Genomic DNA, 26,410 nt, shown 5'->3' with positions numbered 1-26,410 from the left:
TTTTTTTGTCTGGCGTCTGGCGACGAGGTGTGCCTGATCTACCCCCTACCGTCACGCCGCTAAATTAAACAGTTCCGGCGCGAGGGCGGGTGCGCAAAATAAAAATGGCGCGAAATTTAATTTTTGCTGACCTGGCAGTTGAATATTAGGTCAACCCGTCACAAAATATAAACCTTGATTGTCATCGAAAGATATACACTTATCCAAAAAATTAAAGGAACAAAAAAATTTTATAAATTTTTTAGTGATTTTTGGAAGGCTGTATTTTCATGATAAATGATCGTATTGAAAAAATAAAAAAAGCAAATTGAAGCTTGAAATCTCTAGTTTGAAGATCTTTCAGTCAAATAATTTTTTAAGCCACGGGTTTTGCGGAATCATAAGAAATAGGTCGAGACAAAATTTTTCTAAACTTTTTAGTATTGTTTTTTAGATCTACAAGACCGGGAAATTTTTTTTCAAAAAAAACCAACTCATGACCCGTTTAGGAAATTTATTCAGCTACAATTTGTTTTTTTTTGTTTCTCTGTACGACAATTTTCTGCTGAGATATCAGCCTTCAAATGAAAAAGGATCCTTTTGTCTTTGATTATCGATATCTCAGCAATTAATGGTCACACAGTAATTTAAAGGGCAGTTTGAGAAACTTGGATAAATTCCCTACAAGTTCCATTTTTGATTTAAAAAAAAAAAAAAACAAATTTTTTTTTATCCTTAATGTCAATTTGAAAAACCCACAAAAAATGTCCATTTTCCGGTTTTTTATTCAACTTATCGCTACTTTACAAATATTGATGGAAAGGTTAATGTTGCCAGGTGATTTTACAGCTTAATGTACCTCCAAAAACCCTGGAAATTATCAGATTGATCTATTAAACCGTTTGTCTGGGCCGATCGCTCAAAGTTTTACAAAACAATTAAAGGAACAAGTTTTGTTCATTAATTTGTGTATTTGATACCGATATGAAACGATTAATTTTTTCTAGATTATTTTCCATTTTTGGGTTAGTTATTCAGTCAATGTGAGATAGAGAAAGAAAAAATTTTTTTTCCAAAAAAACGAGATAAAACAAGAATTTTTGTACTTTGTTTTTTTATGTTTTACTCGAATATTATTTTTGTTTTTTTTTTTTCTCTCTACCTCATGTAGTAATCCTGTATATACTAGGGTGGGCCAAAAAAAACCTGATTTTTTTTTCTTCAGTTATCATGAAAATATCGTTAAAGATGCGGAAAGAAACATTCTAGTAAAGTTTGAGCTCTTAATATTAATATTAAAAGGTGCCATTTCGTGATTTTTGATTTCCTGTTAAAATAACATAGGAAAAAAATTTTAAGTTTTTAATTTTATACCTCGGCGATGGCTCATGGTACAGATAAGCTCAAGGAATATTTTTGTTGAGAATTAAACGCTATACAAAAAACTCTCTCATTTTTTGATAGATTCATGTCTTGAAAAGTAATTGGAGCGTGAACTCAAATTTATAGCAAGTTTCAAGATCTTTGTACTTTTTCAGCGAAACTATCATCACAGAATAGGTTCTGCCCCCCCCCCCCCCACTCATAAATACGGAAGCCTCTGACTAGAAATTTTAAAAACAAATTAGATTTTAATTAATTTTTACGTCCCAGCCTGCTCGTCAAGTGTTTCTGACTATTTTTAAATACTAATTATTAAGATACAGATCTGAGAACTAACTAATTAATTAAGATGTATACTGATAATTTAGCAAGTTGCATAATTAATAAATCACTCTATTTTATAGGATATAATATAATATAGAATTATAATACAATATAATATATAAATATAAAATAATATAATACCATTTAGAATATTTAAAACCTATTGATACCGATATTTTTCTCTTCATCCTCGGAGTAAATCCTCGAGACGTGCAGCTGCACAAATACCTAATTTGTTTGTTCTAAGATAAATGTCCCATTTGTTAATAACAAAAACGGAGAGAGCATGAGAACGCAAAATGAATCACTCGAGAATATTGCTTATCTCAATTCACCCCTCTATATCGAACGATACGCGGACCTGATGCCCAAGCGCTTCGTATTGATAATACTTACTCTAGTTTTTCTCGATCAAGAGAAATTGGTCTTGAATATAGAATCATCGAGAGCAGTTAGACTCAGTAGAAAAAACGTTTTTCTCACCCTCTCGAATTTATTGTTAAGAATATCTTAACAAAATTATAAATTACTTCAATTGTATAATTTCAAATTTCTCAAACTATTTCATTAGATTTGAATAAGTCGGATTTAGGTATATTAAATAATATGCTTAAATAACCAGTTTATTTCAATCACCAAATGGTGGCTGTTCAACCCATTCATAATTATTTATTATAATTATATGTAAGCTATACGCCCGTGAAAAATGAATCATATATGGCCATGGATGATCGTATATGGTTCATGAAGCAAATATGGCCATATACGGAGTCATACATGGGCGTACAAACTTTTTTAATACAGTCATGCATGGCCATATATGAACCATACAAGGCCATGTATGTCCATACATGGTTTTGTATGACTATATATGCCTATGATTAATTAAACATATATGGCCGTATATAGTCCATGTATGATCATACATGTTCATACATAGTCATGATTAATTCGCCGTATATGGCCATGCATGGCCGTATATAGTCCATAAATAGCCACGTATGGTCCATGTATGGGCATACATGGTCATGCATAGTCATATATGACTATATATGTATGCCCGTGATTTATTAAACATATATCACCATATATGGGTATACATAGTTTGAGACAAATCGCTTATTATCTTCGTGATTTTAACCAGCAGCCACCAAAATTCGCGGGTTGAACCCTGGCTTAGGCTGGCCTCTAATAAATTTATATTTACTTGGACAGCAAACCCCGTGGGTATAATTGTTATGTGATAAATAAAATTTGATAATTATATTAGTTGAAAATTGAGTTAATTAAATTTAATTCCTCATCCTTCCTCACTCTTGTAAAATTCAACGACCCTGATTTTCAAAATTTACATCTCCGGTTCTGGAAGGCCGAGTCTTATCTTCTAGTGGCGCCCTTATTAGGATCAATTAATAAAGGGCGCAAATTTGGCAAGGTTGAAATATACCCTGTTCCAATTTTAACTTGTACGTGATGAAATTAAATAAAACTTTCTTTATTTAAAACCTTAATCTTTTAGTTACAAAATAGGATATAAAATAGATTTTAGAATATATCCAAAATATGAAAAAGAAGAGTTAATTAGAGCAGTACTCTGGGATTCATGACTTTTTCATATCTCTCGATGGGATTGCTAAGAAATCAGTCAATGGTCTTAAGCTTATTCAAAATGTATAGAATTACTTTTTAATAATTTTTTTTTTTTGTATATGCATCTTGAATGACATAAAATTCATAAAAACGTATTAAAAATATGAAAAAAATAGTATTATTATATTAATTTTACTGTTCGTCTATTGGTACACCAAAATGAGCCCGTGTCCAGTACCGGAACAGCCAATCATACTAATGTTATTAATGTTATCGATAGACGTTAACGGTGAGTTTTGACTGGCTAAATCAAGTGCAATATTACCTATTACTGGAGCCCTCATATTTAATGCACTATGTATGATTGTTATAAAAAATACATTAAATATAGATAAACTCTAATTTTAATCATAAAAATTAAATTTTTGTCTTTAGCTTTTTTTTTTAATTATTTTTATAGTATAACCTGAAACGATTTATTCTGTTTCTATTCTTTAGTTCAAAATATTCATTTTCATTGAATATTCAATCATTTTAAAATTTTAAATACATTTTACATTATGGGTGTGATGTAGCAGACATCAGACAAATTTTAAATTATTAAATAGAGTAAATAATTAATAATATAAAATTTTAAAAAATGCGAATTCAAAAAATTTTGAAATTAATAGTTTTTGTAAATATTATTTTTTTAATTATTTATCTTATTTATTTATAATTTTAAAGTTGTCTAATGTCTGCTACATTTATACTCGTTTCACATTAATATTATTTAATAATTGTTAATATTTTCACTATGAATAAATGCAAAAAATAACTCATTTTATTTACTGTTCTGGTATTAGGACAACCGAATTCCCGTATTGGGACAAGACTATTTCAGCGTTCCGGTATCGGGTCTTTTGTATGTCATAGAAAAAAAAAATTTTTTTTTTTCTATTAAATTTAAGAAAAATGAACTAATTTGATTATTTTTGAATAGACAAATCTCTATTCTACATGATATAATAAATTATTTTGGTTTCTAATTTATTTGAATATTTTTAAAACGATAAAAATCAGTTGTATACCCTTCGTCGTTCCGGTATTGGAACAATTACCTTATCTCGAGTATTTATTTTTTGATCTTTTCGAAAAAATACTCGTCTAGAAAATTAAAAAATCCACACCGTCATTTTTTAAAATTTGAAATTTTTTTCTTTTAAAATTATAAGATTTCTTGTTTTTAAAATGGCGGGTGTCGGCTAATTTCAGTGTCATTTCATTGTACTACTTTGAGCGTAGGTATTAGTTAAAGCGAGTTTGCTGGTGAAAAATTTGTAAATAAATTATAGCCCAACACATTTTAGATCTGCGATATGAAAATGAAAAATAATGAAATTTTTTTTTTTTTTTTCCAAATACTTTTTGATCTTATATATAAATTTGTGTTTTTTACTTTTTATAGGAGCTCAGAAATGATGAATTCGCTAGCTTTATATCAAGCTGTCCGATCTCGTTTGCACTTTAGTCAAGTAGCAGCTTGGTGGTCACGAAGCAATGGTACTAAACCAGCCTACGTGGCGACAAGAATTATACCATATAATACCGACAATCTCAGAAATTTTCAGGAAACGCCAATAAAACATACGTTTCCTTTAGCGGCAATTGGTGACGGTAATTCTGTAACTGTTACTGTCTGGGCTTTGCCACGAATGAAAGATGTACCGATCCTTGTTTGTCCCGTTCACCTGGAAAAAGATGTTCAGGGAGAAGAATGTACTGCCAGAGCACTTACTCCAATAAAAAATGTTGTCTCATCTCGTCCGGACATTAATTTTGTACTACCATTACTTGTTGATGATAGACTACAAACACCATGTGATAAATCCGGAAAGCATCATTGTAGTTGCGAAGATGAAGACGGATCTCCGCCTTCACCGTGCTTGAAACCAAATGGAGAAAGAAAGCGTCGTAGATCCTTACCTTGTGGTCCGCCTGATGCTGGTTCATGTTTTTCGTTCAATAATGTTCCACTAACGTCCGTTATTGAAACAAATTTGTCTAATAAATCCAAAGATGCTGGGATAAGTTTTATGGATGACAAACAATCTCCTGGCGTAGAAAGATTCAGTAATCGAACCTGTGCAAGTACTGGTACACTTGAACGTAGCTTTAGGATGCAAGTTAATCTTACTCTTAAAATGCCAGAATATAATGATGAAAAACGATATAAACCATCATCAGAGCTTTTAGCCGCTGAAATGCAATCGTATGATAACAATACTGCTGAAACTGACTCTGATAAATTTAAATTTTTTGTGCCTTTTGTTGAATCAAAAGACTTACGAATGTCTAACACGTTTAATTGTAATGAAAAAAAATCAGATAGTTTACGAGAAAAAACAAATTTTCTATCATCTGTATCAAGTAAAACTAGTGCTGTTGTAAATCCTTTGGTGGAGAATTTTCCATTTTATGAGTCAAATTTTGGTCCATCTACGATTTTTAGTTCAATACTTTGTAATAATAATAATAATAATAATAATAATAATAATAATAATAATAATAATAATAATAATAATAATAATAATAATAATAATAATAACAATAATAATAATAATAATAATAGTAATAATAATAATAACAACAATAATAATAAAAATAATAATAATATTACTAGTAATAATAGCAATTCTATAACTGATAATCCACCAAATGAAAAAAAAGTAAATAATTTAAAAAAAAAAAATAGAAAGAGTCCAATAAACTGTGCTAATGGTAATAAAGATTTAAGTCATTTAATGTCTAGATTAACGTTTCCAAAAGAAACCGTTACTAACGTGCGGAAAGATGAAATTAGAATTCTTGATTGGATAAGTAAAGTGCCTAGTAGAGTACTTAGTGGTGCATCAAATAGTAGCAATATAGTCGAAGATGTGGATAAGTCTGTAACAAATGGTTTTAGAGATGAAAATCAAGAACAAAAGAAATTACGTGATTCCAATGCGGTCAAGTTCAATAATTGTCACTTGGAGTTGAGCCAGCGTGAGTTTGATGAAGTTTTGGCAGTTATTAGAGCAAGAACACCGATTAATCGACGACGTACACCAGTCAAAACGCTTAGAAAACGTGAACGTGTTGATAAAATCGTAGAGTGTAGTATTTTAGAAAAAACACCAATTAGAAATGTACCTTCATCAAGTTGTATGAGTTCTACTCATCGTGAAATTTCACAATCTAAAAATTTATTAGAAAATTGTATTTCACAATCGTATTCAAATACATCTATAATCGATAATTGTCAAAAATCTAATAAAGCGGATGCATTACTTGGAGCAATATTACGCACTAGCCATGATCGCAAGGGATTATTAGATATATCTAATGGCACAAGATCTACTGTTTTGTCAAATGATACGAGTGATGATTTATATTGTAATATACAATCTACACTGACAAGTAAAGATATCGATTCGTTAAGTATACCGTTTGAAACCGACAAATTTTTACCATCAATACTGAACAAGAGACTTAATCGATTGAAACTGTTTTTTAAAAAAGAACAAGAAAAAAAAGACATATTAACAAAAGATCTATTAAATCCTAAGAATAATTTTGTAAGTTCACCGTCTGATCATGATAGGCGAAAAATTAATCTTTTGAGTACAAATAGGGTAAAAAGAAAAATTGACTTTACTAATTATCCTGTGAGTATTAATAAAACAGACTATTCATGTGAAGAACTTGTTAATGAAATAACAAGTGAAAAACAAGAACATGAAGATTTTCGTAAAGTTGATCCTAAAGTAGAAGATTTATGTGGCCACAAAATTCTGAAAAAGAATAGCTCACAGTCTTCCGTTAATCTCAGTAATGAAGATCATGGTGATAATTGCTTTACAATCAATGAAGACAAAATCAGTGAAGGTTATCAACTATATCAAAACTGTTACGAAGTATCCCGTAATAGTGTTGAAAATGAAATTCATGACAAAAATGTTCCTTCAACAATGGAACAAGTACGTTTTAGAAGATCTTTGGAAAATGCTGCTTCAATGGTATTTCATTGTAGAACAGGCTTACCACTTACGTCCAGCCCAGCTCCACTCAGAAGAGGCAGTTGTTGCTTTGATTATGATAGTACTCTTAATTCTGTATCATCAAAACGAAGGTATGTTCAAATACATTACAAATATACATTAAGTCTAAGAAAACTATTGAAATTTCAGTGCTCTTTTTGCATTAAAAACACCACCAAGTCCAGGAGCGGTATCATTAGAAGAAACTGATCGTGAAGTTGGGAATTTTTCTGAAGGTGATGAAGCTCCAAAGCGATCATTTTCCTGCAGCAGACCTCAAAGTCATTCTCTACTTGGTAATTTCGAAGAATCCGCATTAAATGGAAGATTGGAACCAGTTTCAACTGTTCATGGATTTACTGCTGAAATTGGAGCGAGTGGGGTTTTTTGTCCAAAGCATCGTAAACTTCCGGTGACAGTTTTTTTTTATACACTCGGTGACAATGATAAAGTTTCAACTCCTTATCTTGTAAGTTAATTTTTAAATAACATTCTATATGTATATATATATATATATTAGGGTGCTTCGTTTGAAACGAACATTTATTTTTTTAGCTAACACAAGAAAATTTTGTTACTTGTGTTGAAAAAAAAAATTCCTAGAAAATTTTAGCTCTTAATTTTAATTTTAAGTACTTTCTCTCAAGCATCAAAGTTTTCCTATTTAAAAAGCATGCAAATAAAAATTTAAATTATTCAAACTACGCTAATTCAACTACATTTCCTTATATCGTGTTGTAAAATAAGCATGATACTTCGAGTATTAGCCGCTCTTCAAAAGTGTCAATGATAACTTTACCGTGACTCGAGCCATTTTACGTGTGTATGCTCCTAAATTTTTTTTTTTACAATTATTGATCTTTTCTTATCAATATTAGAAAAACTATTGGAGTTTCGCAAAAATCTCAACTGATAAAATTTTAGGGAATTAAATTTACTACAAAATAAGTATTACAGATTTTTTGCTCCAATGCGTTGGTTGAGAGATACATCAAGTTGAATATTTTTACAATTAAAAAAATTCACAAACTCTAAGTTTTGTTAACCTTAAGTTCAATATTAAGTGATACTGTTCCTAGAATAAAATGGGTCCTTTAAAAAATAAATGGAAAAAAAACTTTTCTTATTGGCACGAAAACATAAATTTTTGTTAAAAATATCAATGTATCATGATAGATTCATTTAAAGTATTAGAGTGAAAAAATATACAGAAGCTGAAAAATACATTAATAAATTTTAACAAAAAATACGATTTTTTTTTTTTTTCATTTTTAAGGGCAAGGGAAGAGGGAGGGATATCATGCTCCAGAAAAATTTTATTTTCATTAAAACCATTGTAAAGTGCTTTAAAACATATTCGAAATAAGTCAAAATCATTCGTGTCTAAAGCTCAAAAGCCACAAATAGTAATTATTTTTATAAAGAAACTGTCGTTCCCCCGTTTCATGTATTACCCAAACCTAAAATTGAACTTATTGTTGATAAAACTTGGAATTTGTTAATTTTTTCTATTGTAAAAATATTTAACTTGATGTATCTCTCAACCAATGCATTGGAGCAAAAAATTGATAATAGTTATTTTGTAGTAAATTTAATTTCCTAAAACTTTATCCTTTGGGGTTTTTTGGAAAATTCAACGATTTTTCTGATATTGATGAAAAAAGTTCTATAATAGTGAAAAAAAGCCATTTGGCAGCCGAAATGGAAGGTAGATTTCTCACTCAATCGATCTAATAAGTTCATTTCGTACATGCATATCTTGTGATGCATGTTAGCGTGTAGTCATGGTATGAAATTAAGCTCGTTTTTTAAGAGTCAGGGTAAAAAATGACAGACTTACTTTTTCTGAGTACTTCAGATAGTAAATTTGACAAAACATTATAGATAATATATCAACTTAACCTTTACGCAAGTAAAGTATTGCTATATTCATAATCTACAATGTTTATTTAATTTTTTTAAGTTATTTAGGGTAAATGTACCAGTGGTCGACGGGTTAAGGGTTTTCATCCTTACAATTTATCGTATTTTAATTACTATGGCGTGAAAGAGAATATACGGTATAAATACTGCCTTAATAAATTTGGAAAATCCAAAAGCACACGACTCATAATGCTCATTTATTATGAAATAATAAAATTATAATAAAAAAATGGCTAGAAGCACGAATAAATTAAAAATATATACAATTTACATTCATCAAAATTTGTTGTTGTTTTTTTTTATTTTTTTTTATAATTATGAGGTAAAAGCCCCTATATCCGCTCACTTTTTATGTGTGTGAGATTAAATCAATCAATAAAAATTAATAAATAAAATGAAAAACCATATTTTTTTTTAACTTCCCGCTAAGAAAATCGATTATTTTCAAAAATTTCGGGAAGTTATTGATTTCACCCCGATTTTCGAAAATCGAGTTTCCATCAGATATCGACGTTTTGAGGTCATAGGAAGCAATTCTGACTATTTTCAGAATGATGGCCGAGTGTCTGTATGTGTGTGTGTGTGGGGGGGGGGGGTGAATGCTCTATAACTTTTTAACAAATTAACCGTTTTGGATGGTTGAGGTGACAATCGAAAGAGCTTTTTGGCCATCAACTTTCCTGAAAATTTCAGAAAATTTGATCAACTAGACTCGAAAATATTTGCGAATTACGAAAAAAAAAAAATTATTTTTTTAGTTTTTTATTGATTTCTCAGAAACGAGTCGAACGATCGACTTTAAAATCTAATTTGCTCCAGAACTTTATAAGCCGCGTCAAATGCGACCTCAACCATTTCGATCGGTTGAATAGTTCGAGAGATATCGTTGGAGAAAGAAATGGTAAAAAGCGAATTTTATCGATTACTTCTAAAATGACTCATCCGATCAATTTCAAAATCTAGTCAGTTCTAAAATTTAATCAAACGCGTCGATTGCCACCTTAACCATCTCAATCGATTTATGCGTTCGAGAGATATCTTTGGAGAAAGAAATGGTAAAAAACGATTTTTCCAAATATCTTCAAAACGGCTGAACCAATCGATTTAAAATTTCAATCAGCTCTAGAGCTTAATGAGGCGCGTCGATTGCCAACTCAAACGTCAAAATCAGTTTATTACTTTAAAAGATATCGGAGCTAGAAACTTAAGAAAATAACATAAAATGTTATTTTTTCTGGATAAATCAAAATATAATGTGCTAAAATGTGTCTAAAATCATACCAACTCTTTCTCTTTATAGTCTCTTTCGATTTAATCGATAATGTCATCTAACTTGTTTTTTAGATTTAATCATATTGTCAACAAGAAATTGAAAAAACTTTAAATTTTTCTCGGATTATTACATATATTATTGCTCTGACCTAAATCAAAACTTATTCAAATCTTGATTTTGATCGCCGACATTGATATCAGCATCAATACATTTATTTCATAGAACATAATTGGGAATAAAAATTTAAAAGCCGATTTTTGATTAATGATTTTCGATTCTTAACTTTTCAAATTCTAGCATAAAACATACTCCGTTAGAGTTTGAAAAAATCATAAAAAAATAATCACATGTAACAGTATTTTCGAGCTTGAAGAGCTCGAAAATATATTCATAGCGATATTTTCATGCTCCTTGAGCTCGAAAACAGCGGGAAGTTTTGGGACTAGCCCGCAGGGCCAACCGACGCCCAGATTTTTATACTTATTTTTCATAGTTTTAAGTATTAGAATAAAATTTAAGTTTGAAGAATAATGTTGATAATTAATTATTATTAATTTTTTAAAGAAGGTCCTTGGGTGTACCCATAGTGAAAAAATTTTCTGATAACGCCTGATATGGGCGGTTCACATTAGGCCTGATATAGAAATTGGCCATATTAGACAATACATGTACAGATATGATTTGCTATGTTCTGATATGGACATATCAGACTATGTATAGTCAGATTAACATTGTTATCTCGGGAACTAAATTTGTAGATAATATTCGTATTGCGGTGATTCATATCCATTTCAATAATAATTATAAATTATAATCACAGTTACTAGGATATATTAGTTGTTATTAATTAATGTTTATTTTGACCATCATACAACGTTTCGTTGGTTTCCCAACTTTTTCGAGTACTAAAAAAAAAAATAAAAAAAAAAAAAAAACAAGAATATTATAAATTACAATTATCATCTTATACAAATTTTTTACAACTACTAGTATATAAATTTATACAAAGATAAAAAGAGCCACTGAAACAAAAGCAATATAAGTGAAATCTGTTTTATAAAAATAAATAATACTGTTAATAAAAGGACAGACACACAAAATCTTAGTTCGATTTATGATTTAATTCTGGGATTGAAGTAGTTTTTACTTGAAACGCTGTTGGCTTAGTTATTAGCATATAGGTGGAGCTAAAATAAAATTTTAATATTTAGTTGATTTCATGCAAGTCGTTTATACCAATTCGTAATCAGCTGTTGTTACTTATTTTTATCTAATATTCAAATGACAAGTGATATTCGGCTGCCCAATTTCAAAACACAGTAACTGACAAAAATAATTTTTTTTTAACATGTATTGAATCATGTCCAGGAGACTCCACTGGAACTAAAAATACTAAAAAATCGATTTTGAAAAATTTGTCCCTTACTGTGTTTTGAAATTGGGCAGCCGTATTATTATTCAACCTTATTTTTTTCTTTTTTAACTAAAAAATCAAAACACAGTGCATATAAGCTATTTATTTATTTATATTAGAAATGATTATTGTGAAATAGGAAAATTGTTATTATATTGTCTCAATTTATAAGTATTTACTTGACAGTTAATGTTTTATTGATTGAGGTAATTGGTTAAGTATAAAAAAATGTATGCACTTTGAACTAGTATTAATTTAATTTACAAATAAAATTTATATAGTAGTAGTTGTAAAAAATTTGTATAAGATGATAATTATAATTTATAATATTCTTGTTTTTTTTTTTTTTTTAGTACTTGAAAAAGTTAGGAAACCAACGGAACGTTGTATGATGGTCAGAATAAACATTAATTAATAACAACTAATATATCTACAACTGTGATTATAATTTAAAATTTTTATTTTATTTTTATACTCGAATCCGAGTACTTCTGATTCAAAGTCTGATCTATTTACCACTCAGCTAAATCACAAACTTGAAATGTAAGGTTGATTATATCTATTGGATAAAATTGAACCTAAGAAAATTAAAGACATCAGATGAATGATTGATTTGGTTATTTGTATTATATTCAATTATGTTATTGTTTATAGAGTAACGGGAGGAACTACTTCTTTTGGTAAAAAAAAAAAAAAAAGTTAAAGATTTTTAAACTTAATTAAACTATTTTGAATTTAAAATCTCAGTTTTTTATATTTAAATAATGTAAAAAATATCTCAGGTATTTCAAAATTGGTCTCGTTAGCTTATTGGAAAAATTTTTTAACAAAGTTTGTATACTTTATAATATTTATAAATGCGGTAAATTAAAATATTTAACAGACTTCATAAGATTTTATAAATCACTATAAAATCGGATTTTCCGAACAATGTTTGGTCATTTCTAAATTATTTTACCAAACGTATGTGTACGGAAAACTCAAAAAACTAGTATATGTGCCCATATCAGGGCATATCAAGCCATATCAATCCCGATCAAAATTTTTTTTCACAAGCATATTAAAATATATGGGGCATTCCACGCCAAATCGGACGGTTTTAAGAATTTTAATTTTTAATTTCCGTTATTTTTTTATATTTATTAGTACTTATCGGAAAACTCATCCTCCTAAATTTTGAGATTTTTTTTTATCATTGGTTTAAAAGATATGAAATTTAAAAAAAACCGATCTTTTCAAGGTTTTTTGTTTATAACTTTTTGAAAAATTTTTTAAATAAAAAAACTCAAAGAATAAAAAAGTTTCGCTACTCCATGTACTTTTAGAAGATAAAAACAAATAATTTTTTAGAAAAATTTCAGCGTTATTTTTGAGATTTAAAACTTTAAAGTTATTTTCTGAAAATCATGCACTGAAAAAAAAAATCGATTACGGTTACCGATTTTTTTCGGTAGCAGTTACCGATTTCCAATCAGTAATCTCTACTGATTTTAATCGGTAACCGTTATCGAAAAACCGGTAATCCCTACCGATTTACATTTACCGAAAAAATAATATCTTGACCTAGAAAAAATAAAAATTAATTGGTAATTACTTAACAAGCATGTAATTTTACAGAATAAAGAAAAAAAAACTCTGTTATATCAAATACTTGGAGCTAATTATACATAACTTACATTGCCCCGTATATTTTTGTAAACATTGTTTTTGTTGGTTGCGACAGCTGATTATATTTTTGGGCAAGCAAAAAAAAATGAACAGTTACAAATTTAAATTAGTAATTGTTAGCTGTTTGGTTTAAATGAAGTCATTTTAATTTATTAAAGTAAAAAGTCATATCACTTTTCATAGCCAGAAATATTCACAAAGTATGGTTGTCATTACTAAAATTGATAATAATGATGATCCATTACTTGCTAAAATTGTGGACATGGTCAGTGTTAATGATCAAATACTTTTTCTCATGTATTCACTGAAAACAATGTATTTCGATGATCATTATAACGCATTTCGTGTCACCGTCAATGATAAAATGGATTTAGTTAAGAATATAAGTTCCATGCCGAATTTGGTACCTTGTACGTTAGTCAAAAAAAATAATTTATATTTTATAGCCATTCGGCACTTAGTTTAATATTTTTTTGATTATAATAAGATTTTAATTACCTTTGAATGAAATTAAAACTTGTTGAAATGTCATTTATACTTTAGTTGTAGGCCCCAAAAACTGTTTTTTCGGTAAATTTGATATCAGTAGAGATTACTGATTGAAAATCGGTAGCTGTTACCGAAAAAAAATCGGTAACCGTTACCTGTTATTTTTTTCAGTGTGCATATTTTGATTTTTCTGAAAATTTGTGTCAACAAACTACTATCTATTCCACAATTTTTCAGGTGGTTTCGGTCGTGGGACCTCCGTGGCTAGTATTTTTTTTCGATTATTGAAAATTAAAAAATTTTTTTTTTCGGTATAAATTATTGTCCGTACCGATTTTTGACATTGTACACTTGTTTTTCTTACATATTAAAAATTGATTTCGATATTTTTTTATTCTTAGTAGGGATTTAAAAGCAGCAAGCGAAAGTTAATGCTATTTATGAGCAGTTATAATAAATGTTTTAATTTATTGAGAAGCAACTATTTCGAAGCAAAAGAAACATTAGATTTGCTATACAATTCAGCTAAGACCATTACAGAAGCTCTAAAATATTATGTAATTATTCGATTAAGCGACGGAGCTGTATTAGCTAAGGAGTACTCTAGTTCATAAAACAAAATCGTTAATGTAAAATTTTTAAAAGAACACGGCATAACGGTGGCCCTTGGCTACTTCGTGTCCATTAGCCACGAACCACAGTTAATAAAATTTTTCCGAATAAATTGATTAATTAAATTTAAATTATTAATCTCAATATAAATTACAATTATTTTGTTGCTGGTTCTGAAACGGGAAAAGATCTCAGCCCTAGTAGAAATAATCAAGGGCCGCCTAGATTACAAACTAGGCCCCTCGCTAGCGATATCGAGGCAAAACTAGAAATCGCGCCACCTACAACTCATGCGTAAATATTGCTTGAACCAATATCCATGTACACTAATCTGTGTGTATTTTATTGTATACAGTAAATAACCTATTAGAAGAACGAAAATTATGTTTATAAATATTATGAGCGGTTGAAAAAATAATAAAGTAAAAATTAATTGTGTAATGATGTTGTTAATATCTCAGGGCATAAGTAAATAATTAATTTTAATAATGGATGCAATTAAAAGACTTGATACAATAACCAAACTCCGACTTTGGGCAATAAAATCTAATATTGCAGATTGCCATTTAGATGATTTGTTAAAAATATTACAATGTAGTGTACTTCTAGAAAAATACGTGATATTAAATCATTAAATATCAATGATAGTTAGTTAATGACATTAATGATGTGAAGAAATAATAATTTTAATGTTACCATAATTAATAAATGTTAAAACATTCAAATTTTAAAGCATTTAAAAAATAAATAAATTATGTTGTCTAGTTTTTTATAATATTCGTTTCATAAAAAAGTTTGAATAAAAGAATGTTAAATAAAAAAGTTTTTAAATTATTCAGATTACTAAAATAAGTAATTTAATTATTACAAATAATTTCTATTTCAATTTCTTTAAATAATAATTTATAATAGTTTATTTGTATTTAATCAATATATAACCTATAATTTGGAATCATGGGTTTTATAGTATCGCCATTTTTTATTTTATTTCTAGGCAAACTAGACAGGTGCTAGCCAGCGCTTCGATATTATACTGACTAGCGCCTGGCTAGAATCTAGTAAAACTAGCCAGGCGCTAGCCAGCGCCTCGAATTCATTTCTACTAGGGAGGTTGCAGGTCGACTCGTTCTTACCGAACACGCGGTTGAAATAACTTATTCTAAAGGACACTGGTGACAAAAGAAATTTATTTTCAGAGACTCAATTACCGTATATATATAATAAATTTATGTAACCAAGTCCTCAAAAATGTATAAAGATTTTCCCCTTTTATCAATAAATTAATCACACGTAAAAATAGGTATGCGTCCAGCGACCATGAATGAATTTATTTGAAGCACACAGAAATTATTGGATGCGGGAGATAAATTAAATATTAAATGTTAAATATTAAATAAATGTCATTTTGAAGAGAGAGGCTGTTATCTTATGTGAAATATATATATATATATATATATATATATATATATATATATATATATATACATATATACATAAATATATAAATTTTTCAACGAATGATATTTTTAAACTCTACTCAACTAATTATGATAGTTTATGACGAAATTCCTTGTAAAATTGACCATGAGGACAAATACAATAGTTAGATTTTTAATAAAATCTACCTAAAAATGGACACAATATATATATATATATATATATATATATATATATATATATATATATATATATATAGACTTGGAACATATAAATTATTCCTAAAGTTTACAGATTACATTGTTCACAACGAAATATAAGTGACGGAATTAAATTATAATGGAAAATATGTACGTTATCCAGAATAAAAACCACATTTTCTAATTTTTTTGATAATATCCACACTTTCAAGATTATCAAATCATTGGAAATAATAGTCGAAACATAAAGTTTAAGGTCAAAAATTGAAGCTTACTGAACAAGCTTTAAGATACTTTTTACTGAAATTAGCTATCAGTTATAGTATTAGTTACATGAATTCCAACAGTGGATAAAAACTGATTTTTTCGAAAAATCGCGAAAATTTCAAACAGCCATAACTTCAAAACTAATTGACCGATTCAGCCCATCTTCGAATTTGTTGAAATAATCGCCTATAGAATAAGTGTGCGAAATTTCATTAAGATCCGATAAGAACTGTGGGTGCTATCGTAATGACACGACCAGTAATAATCATTTGACTTACAGGTACATTTGAAACATCACAAGTAATAAAATAAATATTTTTGAAATACACTTATCTAAAAAATGAAAGAAACGAGAAAATTTTATAAAATTTTTAGCGATTTTTGAAAGTCTGTATTTTCGTGAAAAATGATCGTATCGAAAAAATAAAAAAAGCAAATTGAAGCTTGAAATTTCTAGTTTAAAGGTCTTTCAGCAAAATAATTTTTTGAGCCACGGTTCTTGCGGAATCATAAGAAATAGAAATTTTTCTAAATTTTTTGGTTTTGTTTTTTAAAACTGTAAGATGGACGGTGGAGTAAAAGTTCACCCATCATGGGAAATTGCCTATCTAGTTTCGATTTAGCAATCTTCCATGATGTCTATTATATTATATGACTTCTAACTCGATTAAGAAATTGTGAAGTCATATTCTATAGTATCTAAAGAATAGATTTCATTAATAATAAATATATTTTTTTTTTTTTTTTTTTTTTTAAGGTTTACGGGGCCGGGAAAAATTTTTTCGAAAAAAGCAATTCATAGATAGTTTAGGAAATTTATCCAGCTACAATTTGCTTTTTTTTGTTTCTCTGTACGACTATTTTCTGCTAAGATATCAGCCTTCAAATGATAAAGGATCTTTTTGTCTTTGATTATCGATATCTCAGCAACTAATGGTCGCACAGTAATTTAAAGGGAAGTTTAAGAAACTTGAATAAATATCCGACAAGCTCCATTTTCGATTTATTCGAAAAAAAAAAAATTTTTCATCCTTAATATCAATTCGAAAATCCCATAAAAATGGTCATTTTCTGGTTTTTCAGTCAACTCATCGCTACTTTGTAAATATCGATAAAAAAATAATGTTGCCAGGTGATTTTACAGCTTAATGTACCCCCAAAAACCCTGGAAATTTTCAGATCGATCCATTGAATCGATTGTCCGGGCCGATTGCTCAAAGTTTTATAAAACAATTACAGGAACAAGTTTTGTTCCTTGATTTGTATTATCATTACCAAACTAAAAAAATTAATTTTTTTCGGATTTTCTTCCATTTTTACGTTAGTTATTCGGTAAATATAAGGTAAAGAGAAAAAAAAAATTTTTTTCCCAAAAAACGAGATAAAGCGAAAATTTTTCACTTTTTTTTACGTTTGATTCGGGTTTGGTTTTTTTTTTCGTTTTTTAAGAAAAAAAAAATTTTTTCCCTTTACCTTACATTTGCCGAATAACTAACGTAAAAATGGAAGAAAATCCGAAAAAAATTAATTTTTTTAGTTTGGTAATGATTACACAAATTAAGGAACAAAACTTGTTCCTGTAATTGTTTTATAAAACTTTGAGCAATCGGCCCGGACAATCGATTCAATGGATCGATCTAAAAATTTCCAGGGTTTTTGAGGGTGCATTAAGCTGTAAAATCACCTGGCAACATTATTTTTTTTATCGATATTTACAAAGTAGCGATAAGTTGACTGAAAAACCAGAAAATGGCCATTTTTATGGGATTTTCGAATTAATATTAAGGATGAAAAAAATTTTTTTTTTTTCGAATAAATCGAAAATGGAGCTTGTAGGGTATTTATTCAAGTTTCTTAAACTTCCCTTTAAATTACTGTGCGACCATTAGTTGCTGAGATATCAATAATCAAAGACAAAAAGATCCTTTATCATTTGAAGGCTGATATCTCAGCAGAAAATAGTCGTACAGAGAAACAAAAAAAAGTAAATTGTAGCTGGATAAATTTCCTAAACGATCCATGAATTGGTTTTTTCGAAAAAATTTTCCCGGTCTTGTAGATCTAAAAAACAATACTAAAAAGTTTAGAAAAATGTTGTCTCGACCTATTTCTTATGATTCCGCAAGAACCGTGGCTTGAAAAATTATTTTGCTGAAAGATCTTTAAACTAGAGATTTCAAGCTTAAATTGCTTTTTTTATTTTTTCGATACGATCATTTTTCACGAAAATACAGACTTCCAAAAATCACTACAAGTTTTATAAAATTTTCTTGTTCCTTTAATTTTTTGGATAAGTGTACAAAATAGCTGTGAAATTTACAGATTACTTTGTTCACCATCAAATACAACTGACGAAATTGAATTATAATGGGCATAAGTTATGTGTATCGGAAACCATATTTTCAACATTTTTTAATTTCATTAAAATTTTCAAGACTATCAAATTATTGAAAGTGTAAAGTGAGCGAATAAACTAAGCGGATCTGGTTTAGGCGTGAAGAATTAAACAATTAAAAATTACACAGTTTTATCGAACAATAAATTAGATATTTATTTACACTATGTACACTGAAAAATTGCAAGAAATTATTCTTAATAGCGAATGCGACAAAACAGATACGCGATAGCGAATGCAACTTTGCTAATCAGATTCACGTATAGAATTGACACGTGGTCAGAGCGATTACCTAAGCAGCAATTATTTATAATATAATAATAATCACAATTAATTAATTTACTCTCAGTAAATAGCAGCCTTAGTATACTGAATAAATAAAGAGAGAAATTAGCATAGCGGTTTGATTTAATATCGCACAAGAATTAACAATAGAAGCGGTTTCAAGAGCACGAGGTCGCATGTAGCAAAGCACCTTGTAGAATCTAGATGGTAGCGTCGTTGAGTCGTCAAAAAGCTTGGTGTCGACGTGGCATCCTTGCTGCATATAACGGATTTTCCCATTGGCTTAAAAGCGCGCCAACAGGTAGCAGTTGATAGCGAACTCTCTCATTGGCTGACCAATATAAAACCAATTATGTAATTGGCCAGCTTATAGCGGGTTCTCAAGGCGTCTTGACACGGTCCTGAATTAGAAATTGTATGGACCGGGCCCAAATAGCGAGTGACCTGGTACTATTCTGACCTTCAGTTAATAGCGAGTTCGGCAACTCCCGGACTTAGCGGAAATGGGTGTGACGCGTTTTGGTCCCAAAACATTTCATCCCCGACAATTCATCCCCGCGACAGTTCATTTCCTGACAACTCATCCCCGACGATTCATCCCAGTGATAATTCATACCTGCGACAGTTCATCCTTTGACAACTCATTTTCAAAAATTCTTTACCAACAATCCATCTCTTAATTTCAATATTCTTATTAGAAATCGAGAAAATTTCTAATGAAATTCAATCAAAAAAAAAAAAAAGTTTAATTACAAAACAAAAAAATTGCCCTCCCTGTACAGAAAATCTCATAGAATCCAATAGATTCTCATGAATTCCTATAGGGATTTTATAAGAATGAATGAGTTCTACACAGAAAAAAAGGATATCTTAGCGTAAGAAATTTTTTCTTGCCGTAAGAATATTTTTTGCAATTTTGAATGAAAACGAAAATTTTCTTGGTTCAAGAGCAAAATTTTCTTAAATTTAGTCATCTTGGCATAAGATTTTTTTCTTATTCAACCAATATAATATATGTTTCTTGAAGTAAAAAATATTTTCTTAAAGTGAGAAAAATAAATATTTTGCCCCAATATATAATCAATTGTCCGAAAAGTAAAATATTCTTTCTTGAAGAATAATTTATTTTGAATCGAGATGATTTGTGACTCGAGTCAAGAATTAAAAGTACTCGATTCAATGGTAAGAAATATCTTGGCTTAAGTATTTGTTGTGTTGCAGCAAGTAAGCGTAGACGTTTGAACCAACAGCAACTGCGCTCACGGCTCAACGCAAAAATTCTCTTGGGAAAGCTAACTGTACTATACTAAAGTGGCGGTAGTTTAGACTCTACATTGTACAGTGTGCTAACTAGATATGGGTAAAGTGAACGAATATTCAGGAAATGGTCGGGTAGCATAACTGTTAAAGCTCTCGCGTGATGCTGAATCGGTCTAGGTTCGATTCCTACCACGAGCAAACAATTTATTTTTCTCAATTCGTTCATAAGCAATTTAATCGAGAGAGTTTATTCCTTCTCTCTACTGCTGTATTGCGGTGTTCTAAAGATACGCATACACTTTCCTGCTTGACAATATTTAATATTTCTATTAGGTTAGATTCACTGAAAAATATAGGTCGATATATTTTTTTAAGTAGTCATTTATTTTCTTGAATCGAGACTAGAATTTTTTTAAGTCAAGAAAAAAAAGCATCAATGGGAGAATTTTATGTCTTCCGTTAAGTAAATATTTGCATGATTCAAAAAAAGTTATTTTATTAAGCTAAGATTATAATTTATTTAAATCAAAATTAAAATTTTCTCATTACAATAGACCGTTGTCTTGAGTCGATAATGTAGTTTTCTCAAACTGAGAGTAAATGTTCTTCTGTCACGCAAAAAAAGTTCTTGGTTTGAGATGTTGATATATATTGTGACAATTTACTATACTCACCAACCAAGACAGAAAAGTATCTTGTTTTGATAGTTTTTTTTACTTGGTTAGAAACAAAATATATTTGACTTGAAATAAATATTCTTAAACCAAGATTATTTAACGTGAATTAAAATTTAATTATTCTTGATACAATATTTTTATAATATTAGTCGAAGAAAATGTTCTCGGATTAAAAAAACCCAATTACTCAGCCCAAGAATAAAAAAATGAAGGCGAAAATTATCTTGGGCCAAGTCAACCTTTTTTTCTGTGTATGAGAAATGCTATAGTTAAGTATAGGGCCTTATACATACAGCTATAAGAATCTATCGGATTTTTTAAACAGGGCTGGGGCCTACTGCAATTTTTCATATTTTGTTATGTGCGGGTATATTTTTTTAATTGCACACACACAAAATTCGTGAAAAAAGAGCGCTATGTTTTACATTTTTTTGTGTGTGGGTATATTTCTGCAGTTATACGCGTACTAATTTGAGGTTTAATTATAATTTATTTTTATGAGTTATTAGTTTTTTCATTAGTCAAATATTTATTAAAATTTATTAAAATTATATTGATAAACTGTTTATAATTAAAAAAATTTATAGTTGTTTTATTGCATTTAATATTTTTATTGAAGTATCAATTGTCCAACAGATAAAATATCGGGTATAGTTTGTCTAAGTGTAAGTTGTCATTGTCATGAATCGTCGCGGGGATGAATTGTCGGGGATGAGTTGTCGGGGATGAATTGTTTTGGGACCAAAACGCAGTGAACCGCGGAAATGCACGAAGGTTGATTCAAATTAGTCAAACTCGTGACTGAACAGAAAAAAATGGCTAAAACATAAAGTTTAAGGTCGTCAATTAAAGCTTATTAGACTAGCTTTCAGATACTTTTTACGGAAATTGTCTATGAGTATTAGTTTTAAAATTATATGATCTTAAAAGTGAATAATAACTGATTTTTACTAAAAATTGAGAAAATTTTAACAGGTCATAGCTTCTAAACGGAGACACGCGTTCATATCCCCGACAAAATTTCACAATAGTTCAAAATTTCTATTGAAAATCATGTTAATAAATAAGTTTCTTTTTAAAAATATTATTGATAGAGTTTGAAATTTAAAATTTAAAAAATTGTATTGAGGTGCTATCTATTGTTTCATTTACAACTATCCTCTGAAATAGTCTATTTTAATAAGAATTTTAGGTTTCATGAAGTGTCCACTTGTAGGTAGCGGTGGTCGGTTGTATGATGCGATGATAAATACTATTGATCATAATTGATTATTGTTGTTTATCACCAGAATTTTTGATTATCGAGTCATTGGTATATTTCATTGAGAAAAAATGACATTAAAATTTATTAATTCACAAAAAGGAAAATCATTGTTATTCTATAATGGTATGGTTCATAGTAGGAATCAAATAAAAATTCAATTACATGGTTATGCACTACGCAAAATTGTAAGGTTATAATTCATACTGATTCTGAAGAACCCCCGGTATGTATGCGTATGATATGTAAAAATAAATTTTTTTCAAAGAAACTTGTAGATTGCTACTATTAAAATTGTGCACGTAAAAAAATGCCGGAGTTGAATTTACCACACCAAACTAGTAAAAATCGAACTACACTTTGTGGTCGCCACATTGACAACTGTAGTAACATAAGTCACAGTGTGCATGATATTTATCTACTGTAGGAGTTCTGCTTACTACTGTAATGTGGTAAAACTTTGTAGGCTCCACAACTACTCAATATAGTATGAAATACTTGTTTTATGGTTTTTGGAACCACACAATTTTATACAAATTGGTATCTGTAACTATTTTTGGAGTATACAATATCACATTACTTGTGCAATTTACTCCAAGGTGTGGTAAAATCATCGAAAGAACAAAATAACAGCTCCACCTACAACTTTTTTTACTCCATTCTGTGGGTAAACCTCGACTCGTGTCAGTGCATTTGATATTATAGATAATATAACATATTATAAATAATGATATATATAATTAAAAATCGAGGCGTGCAATAATAATATATATAATTAAAAATAATAATATATATAATTAAGAATGAGTGATACATTTGTTATAAATAAACGCGATTGTTAAAATCATTGCTTATTGAGCATTCGCTATTTATGGGAATTATAACTTTTAAAATGATGTTTTTTATATTTTCTATTAATGAAAATTAATACTTAATTATTGTAAATTTATGCTTATACGAGAATTCATAGATTTTAAATATATTTTTGGAATCATCCTTATCGGGTATTGATAAAAAGTTGGCTTTTAAAATTTGAGTCCTTATCATTTTAAGTTATTTATTAATAAATTCATTTTTATATCATTTCAATTTGATAAACTGTAAGTTTGAAGAATGCAAGATTAATTTTTATATTTTTATAAATTTTTCAATGTCATAAAAACTAATGATCGTTAACTAACAGATATATAATTTATACTTTAGGAATAAAATATATTCAACCACTATGTTGTGGAGTAAAAAGAACCACATTGGATATTGAATGCAAGTTCTTATTACTACTCACTGTAATAAATGATAATACAGGTTATATACCACAGTATACTAGTAACTAAGCTTGTAGTTATCTTATATATATCCCGGGAAAAAATGATCAGACCTGACCATGCCTGGTCATGTATGATCGGGCCTGAAATTAGACCTGACCATGCCAGTTCATATATGATCAGGCCTGATCATACCTGTCCATGCCTGCTCACGTCTGTCTATGCCAGTTCATGTCTGATCAAGCCTGATGTATGGGATTCAATTTAAAATCTCAGTTATAATTAAATATAACTACCTTAATTATAATTACATATAGCTAACGTAGTTATAATTATGTATAACTGATATAGAATTTCATATAACTATTAATCAATAATTGATAAATCAGATATAAAATTTTGTTGACTAAAAATCTATCATGTATAAAATATAACATTTTGTTGACTAAAAATCTATTACGTATAAGATTTTTATTACTTGAAGTTCATACGAAACTAACTTTTGAAGTCAATCTATGTCAACGGATAGCGGGTTAAACTTCCGAGCGTAAGGTCCACGGTTCAAATCCTGCGCACGCCCGAATTTTATTTTTTTTATTTTGATAAAAATAATTATATATAATTGTATAATATAGTTATCCATAATTATATATAATTATCTAGAAACATTTTTTATTTATGATTTTTTTTACCCGGATGGGCCTGATCAGACCTGAACATGCCTGGCCAGGCCTGGTCAGGCATTGTCATTTTTCATATCTGATCAGGTCTGATCATTTTTTTCCAGGATACTACTAGTTAGTGTAGTAGATGGAACTCCATTTGTAGTAAATTGAATTACACACTTTTTTACGTGTGTAATCATGTAGGTAATGTTGTTGGTGCAGTTCCAATCATCCGATCAATGCTGCAGCTATCAAGGCTAAGATTTTAAAAGACAAAATCAAGCAAAAGTCGTCGGATAGCATTGATAAACCTAGAAATAAAATATCTAATGTGCTGCAAGGAGCAAAATCACCTGTTACAGCTATAATGCTAAAATCTATTTCAATTGCTCGTGCTGTTCAACGTGTTAGAAAAAAGATCATTGCTCCCATTATTAATCCCTAAAGTCGTGGAGATTTTGTTTTGAATGATGAGTATAAATATACTCACGGAGGCGAATTATTGTTATTGCACGACAGTGGTGGCAACAAAAATAGATTTTTGGTTTTTATCACGCAAAAAAATTTGAATTACTTAACAAATTGTAAACAGTGGCTAACTGATGGTACTTTTTAATATGCACCATCAATATTTTGTCAACTATATGTAATACATGGTCATAAAAATAAGAAGTCACTGCCATTAGTGTATGTATTGGCTCCAAATAAGAGTATTTGCTTTTCTGTTAATTTTTTTTTAAATATTCTGGAAAAGTATTCCAAATTTTTCCCCCAAAAATTTAAAGGTTGGTTTCGAAAAAGCTTATATGGATGCTTTTAAATTAACCTTTGATGAGACAGAAATTAGTGGTTGTTATTTCCACTTCTCTCAATCAATGTGGTGTCACGCACAGTGTAATGGCTTACAAAAAAAATACCATACGAATATTGATTTTGCTAAAAATATTCGTATGCTTATGGCTTTAGCATTTGTTCCTCCAGGTGATGTGGTTCTAGCTTATGAAGTTGATTGCAACCAAATATTATGATCGTAATAGTGATATTTTAGAAAATTTATTGGAATATTTCGAAGCCACTTGGATTCGGAAATTGAAACATAATCGAAATCGTCGTGAAAAACCTCTTTTTGTGATTAAAGTATGAAATCATTACTCTTCTGGAAAGAATGATTTGCTTCAGTCAGCTGATCCAGTTGAAGGCTGGCATTCTGGTGTGAATAAATGTATAACAGAGGCTCAATCCAGTATGACAGGTTTCCTAAATGTTTTGAAAGGAGAACGAGCATTGACAAAATTAGCAATTATCCAAATAAATTCAAGACTTGCTATTGCTCCTTAGCGTTGCAAAGCTTATCGTGATTTTGATGAACATAAGTTATTGTGAATAATTATTATAATTCTATAAGAATTAAATATTTAAGCAACATTGCAAAAATGTTGTCTATACAAGTTAACTTATATAAACATATCGTAAGACCAAAAATCCAATGTATTTTAACATTCGTCAAAATAAATTTTTTCTAATAATTAAATTACTGAGACATTATAAATTATCGAGATGTTATTGATAAAGGATTGTTAAAATAATAACTGTTGATTGTTAAAACAATATTATTATATTTGTTCTATGTATTAATTTTGAACTATTTTCTCGCTAATATTATAATTTTATTATTATTATTTATCATTTTATTGATTATCAATGATAAGTGTTTTCTGGTTTCAAGGTGACTAAAAAAATACGACTTTGTTATAGATAGTAAAAACAATTTTATTAGATTTGTTCTACGTGTTAATTAATAACTATTTTCTCGTTAATATTATAAATTTCATTATAATTATTTATTATTTTATTGTTTATCATTGGTAATTGTTTTTTAATGTAAAGGTCACTCAAAAAAAAAAAAATTATTTTATTATTAATAGTAAAAACAATTTTATTGTATTTGTTCTATGTGTTGATTGGGAACTATTTTTTCGTTA

At 28.9% G+C, this 26,410-nt stretch overlaps 1 protein-coding gene across 1 annotated transcript in view; it reads left to right on the top strand.

Moving 5' to 3' along the window:
* The window catches only part of LOC103571675 (atos homolog protein A), a 79,599-nt gene that overhangs the window by 45,898 nt on the left and 7,291 nt on the right, over nt 1–26,410 (top strand). The window contains exons 4-5 of the mRNA XM_053738719.1: nt 4,724–7,429; nt 7,488–7,806. Of these exons, the coding sequence (XP_053594694.1) occupies nt 4,724–7,429; nt 7,488–7,806 (3,025 nt within the window). The remainder of the gene's footprint in view (nt 1–4,723; nt 7,430–7,487; nt 7,807–26,410) is intronic.

Source organism: Microplitis demolitor, chromosome 4 (assembly GCF_026212275.2).
Source record: "Microplitis demolitor isolate Queensland-Clemson2020A chromosome 4, iyMicDemo2.1a, whole genome shotgun sequence".
Taxonomy (NCBI): Eukaryota; Metazoa; Arthropoda; class Insecta; order Hymenoptera; family Braconidae; genus Microplitis; species Microplitis demolitor.
Note: the sequence above shows the minus strand (reverse complement) of the source record. Positions and strands in the feature narration are given on the sequence as shown.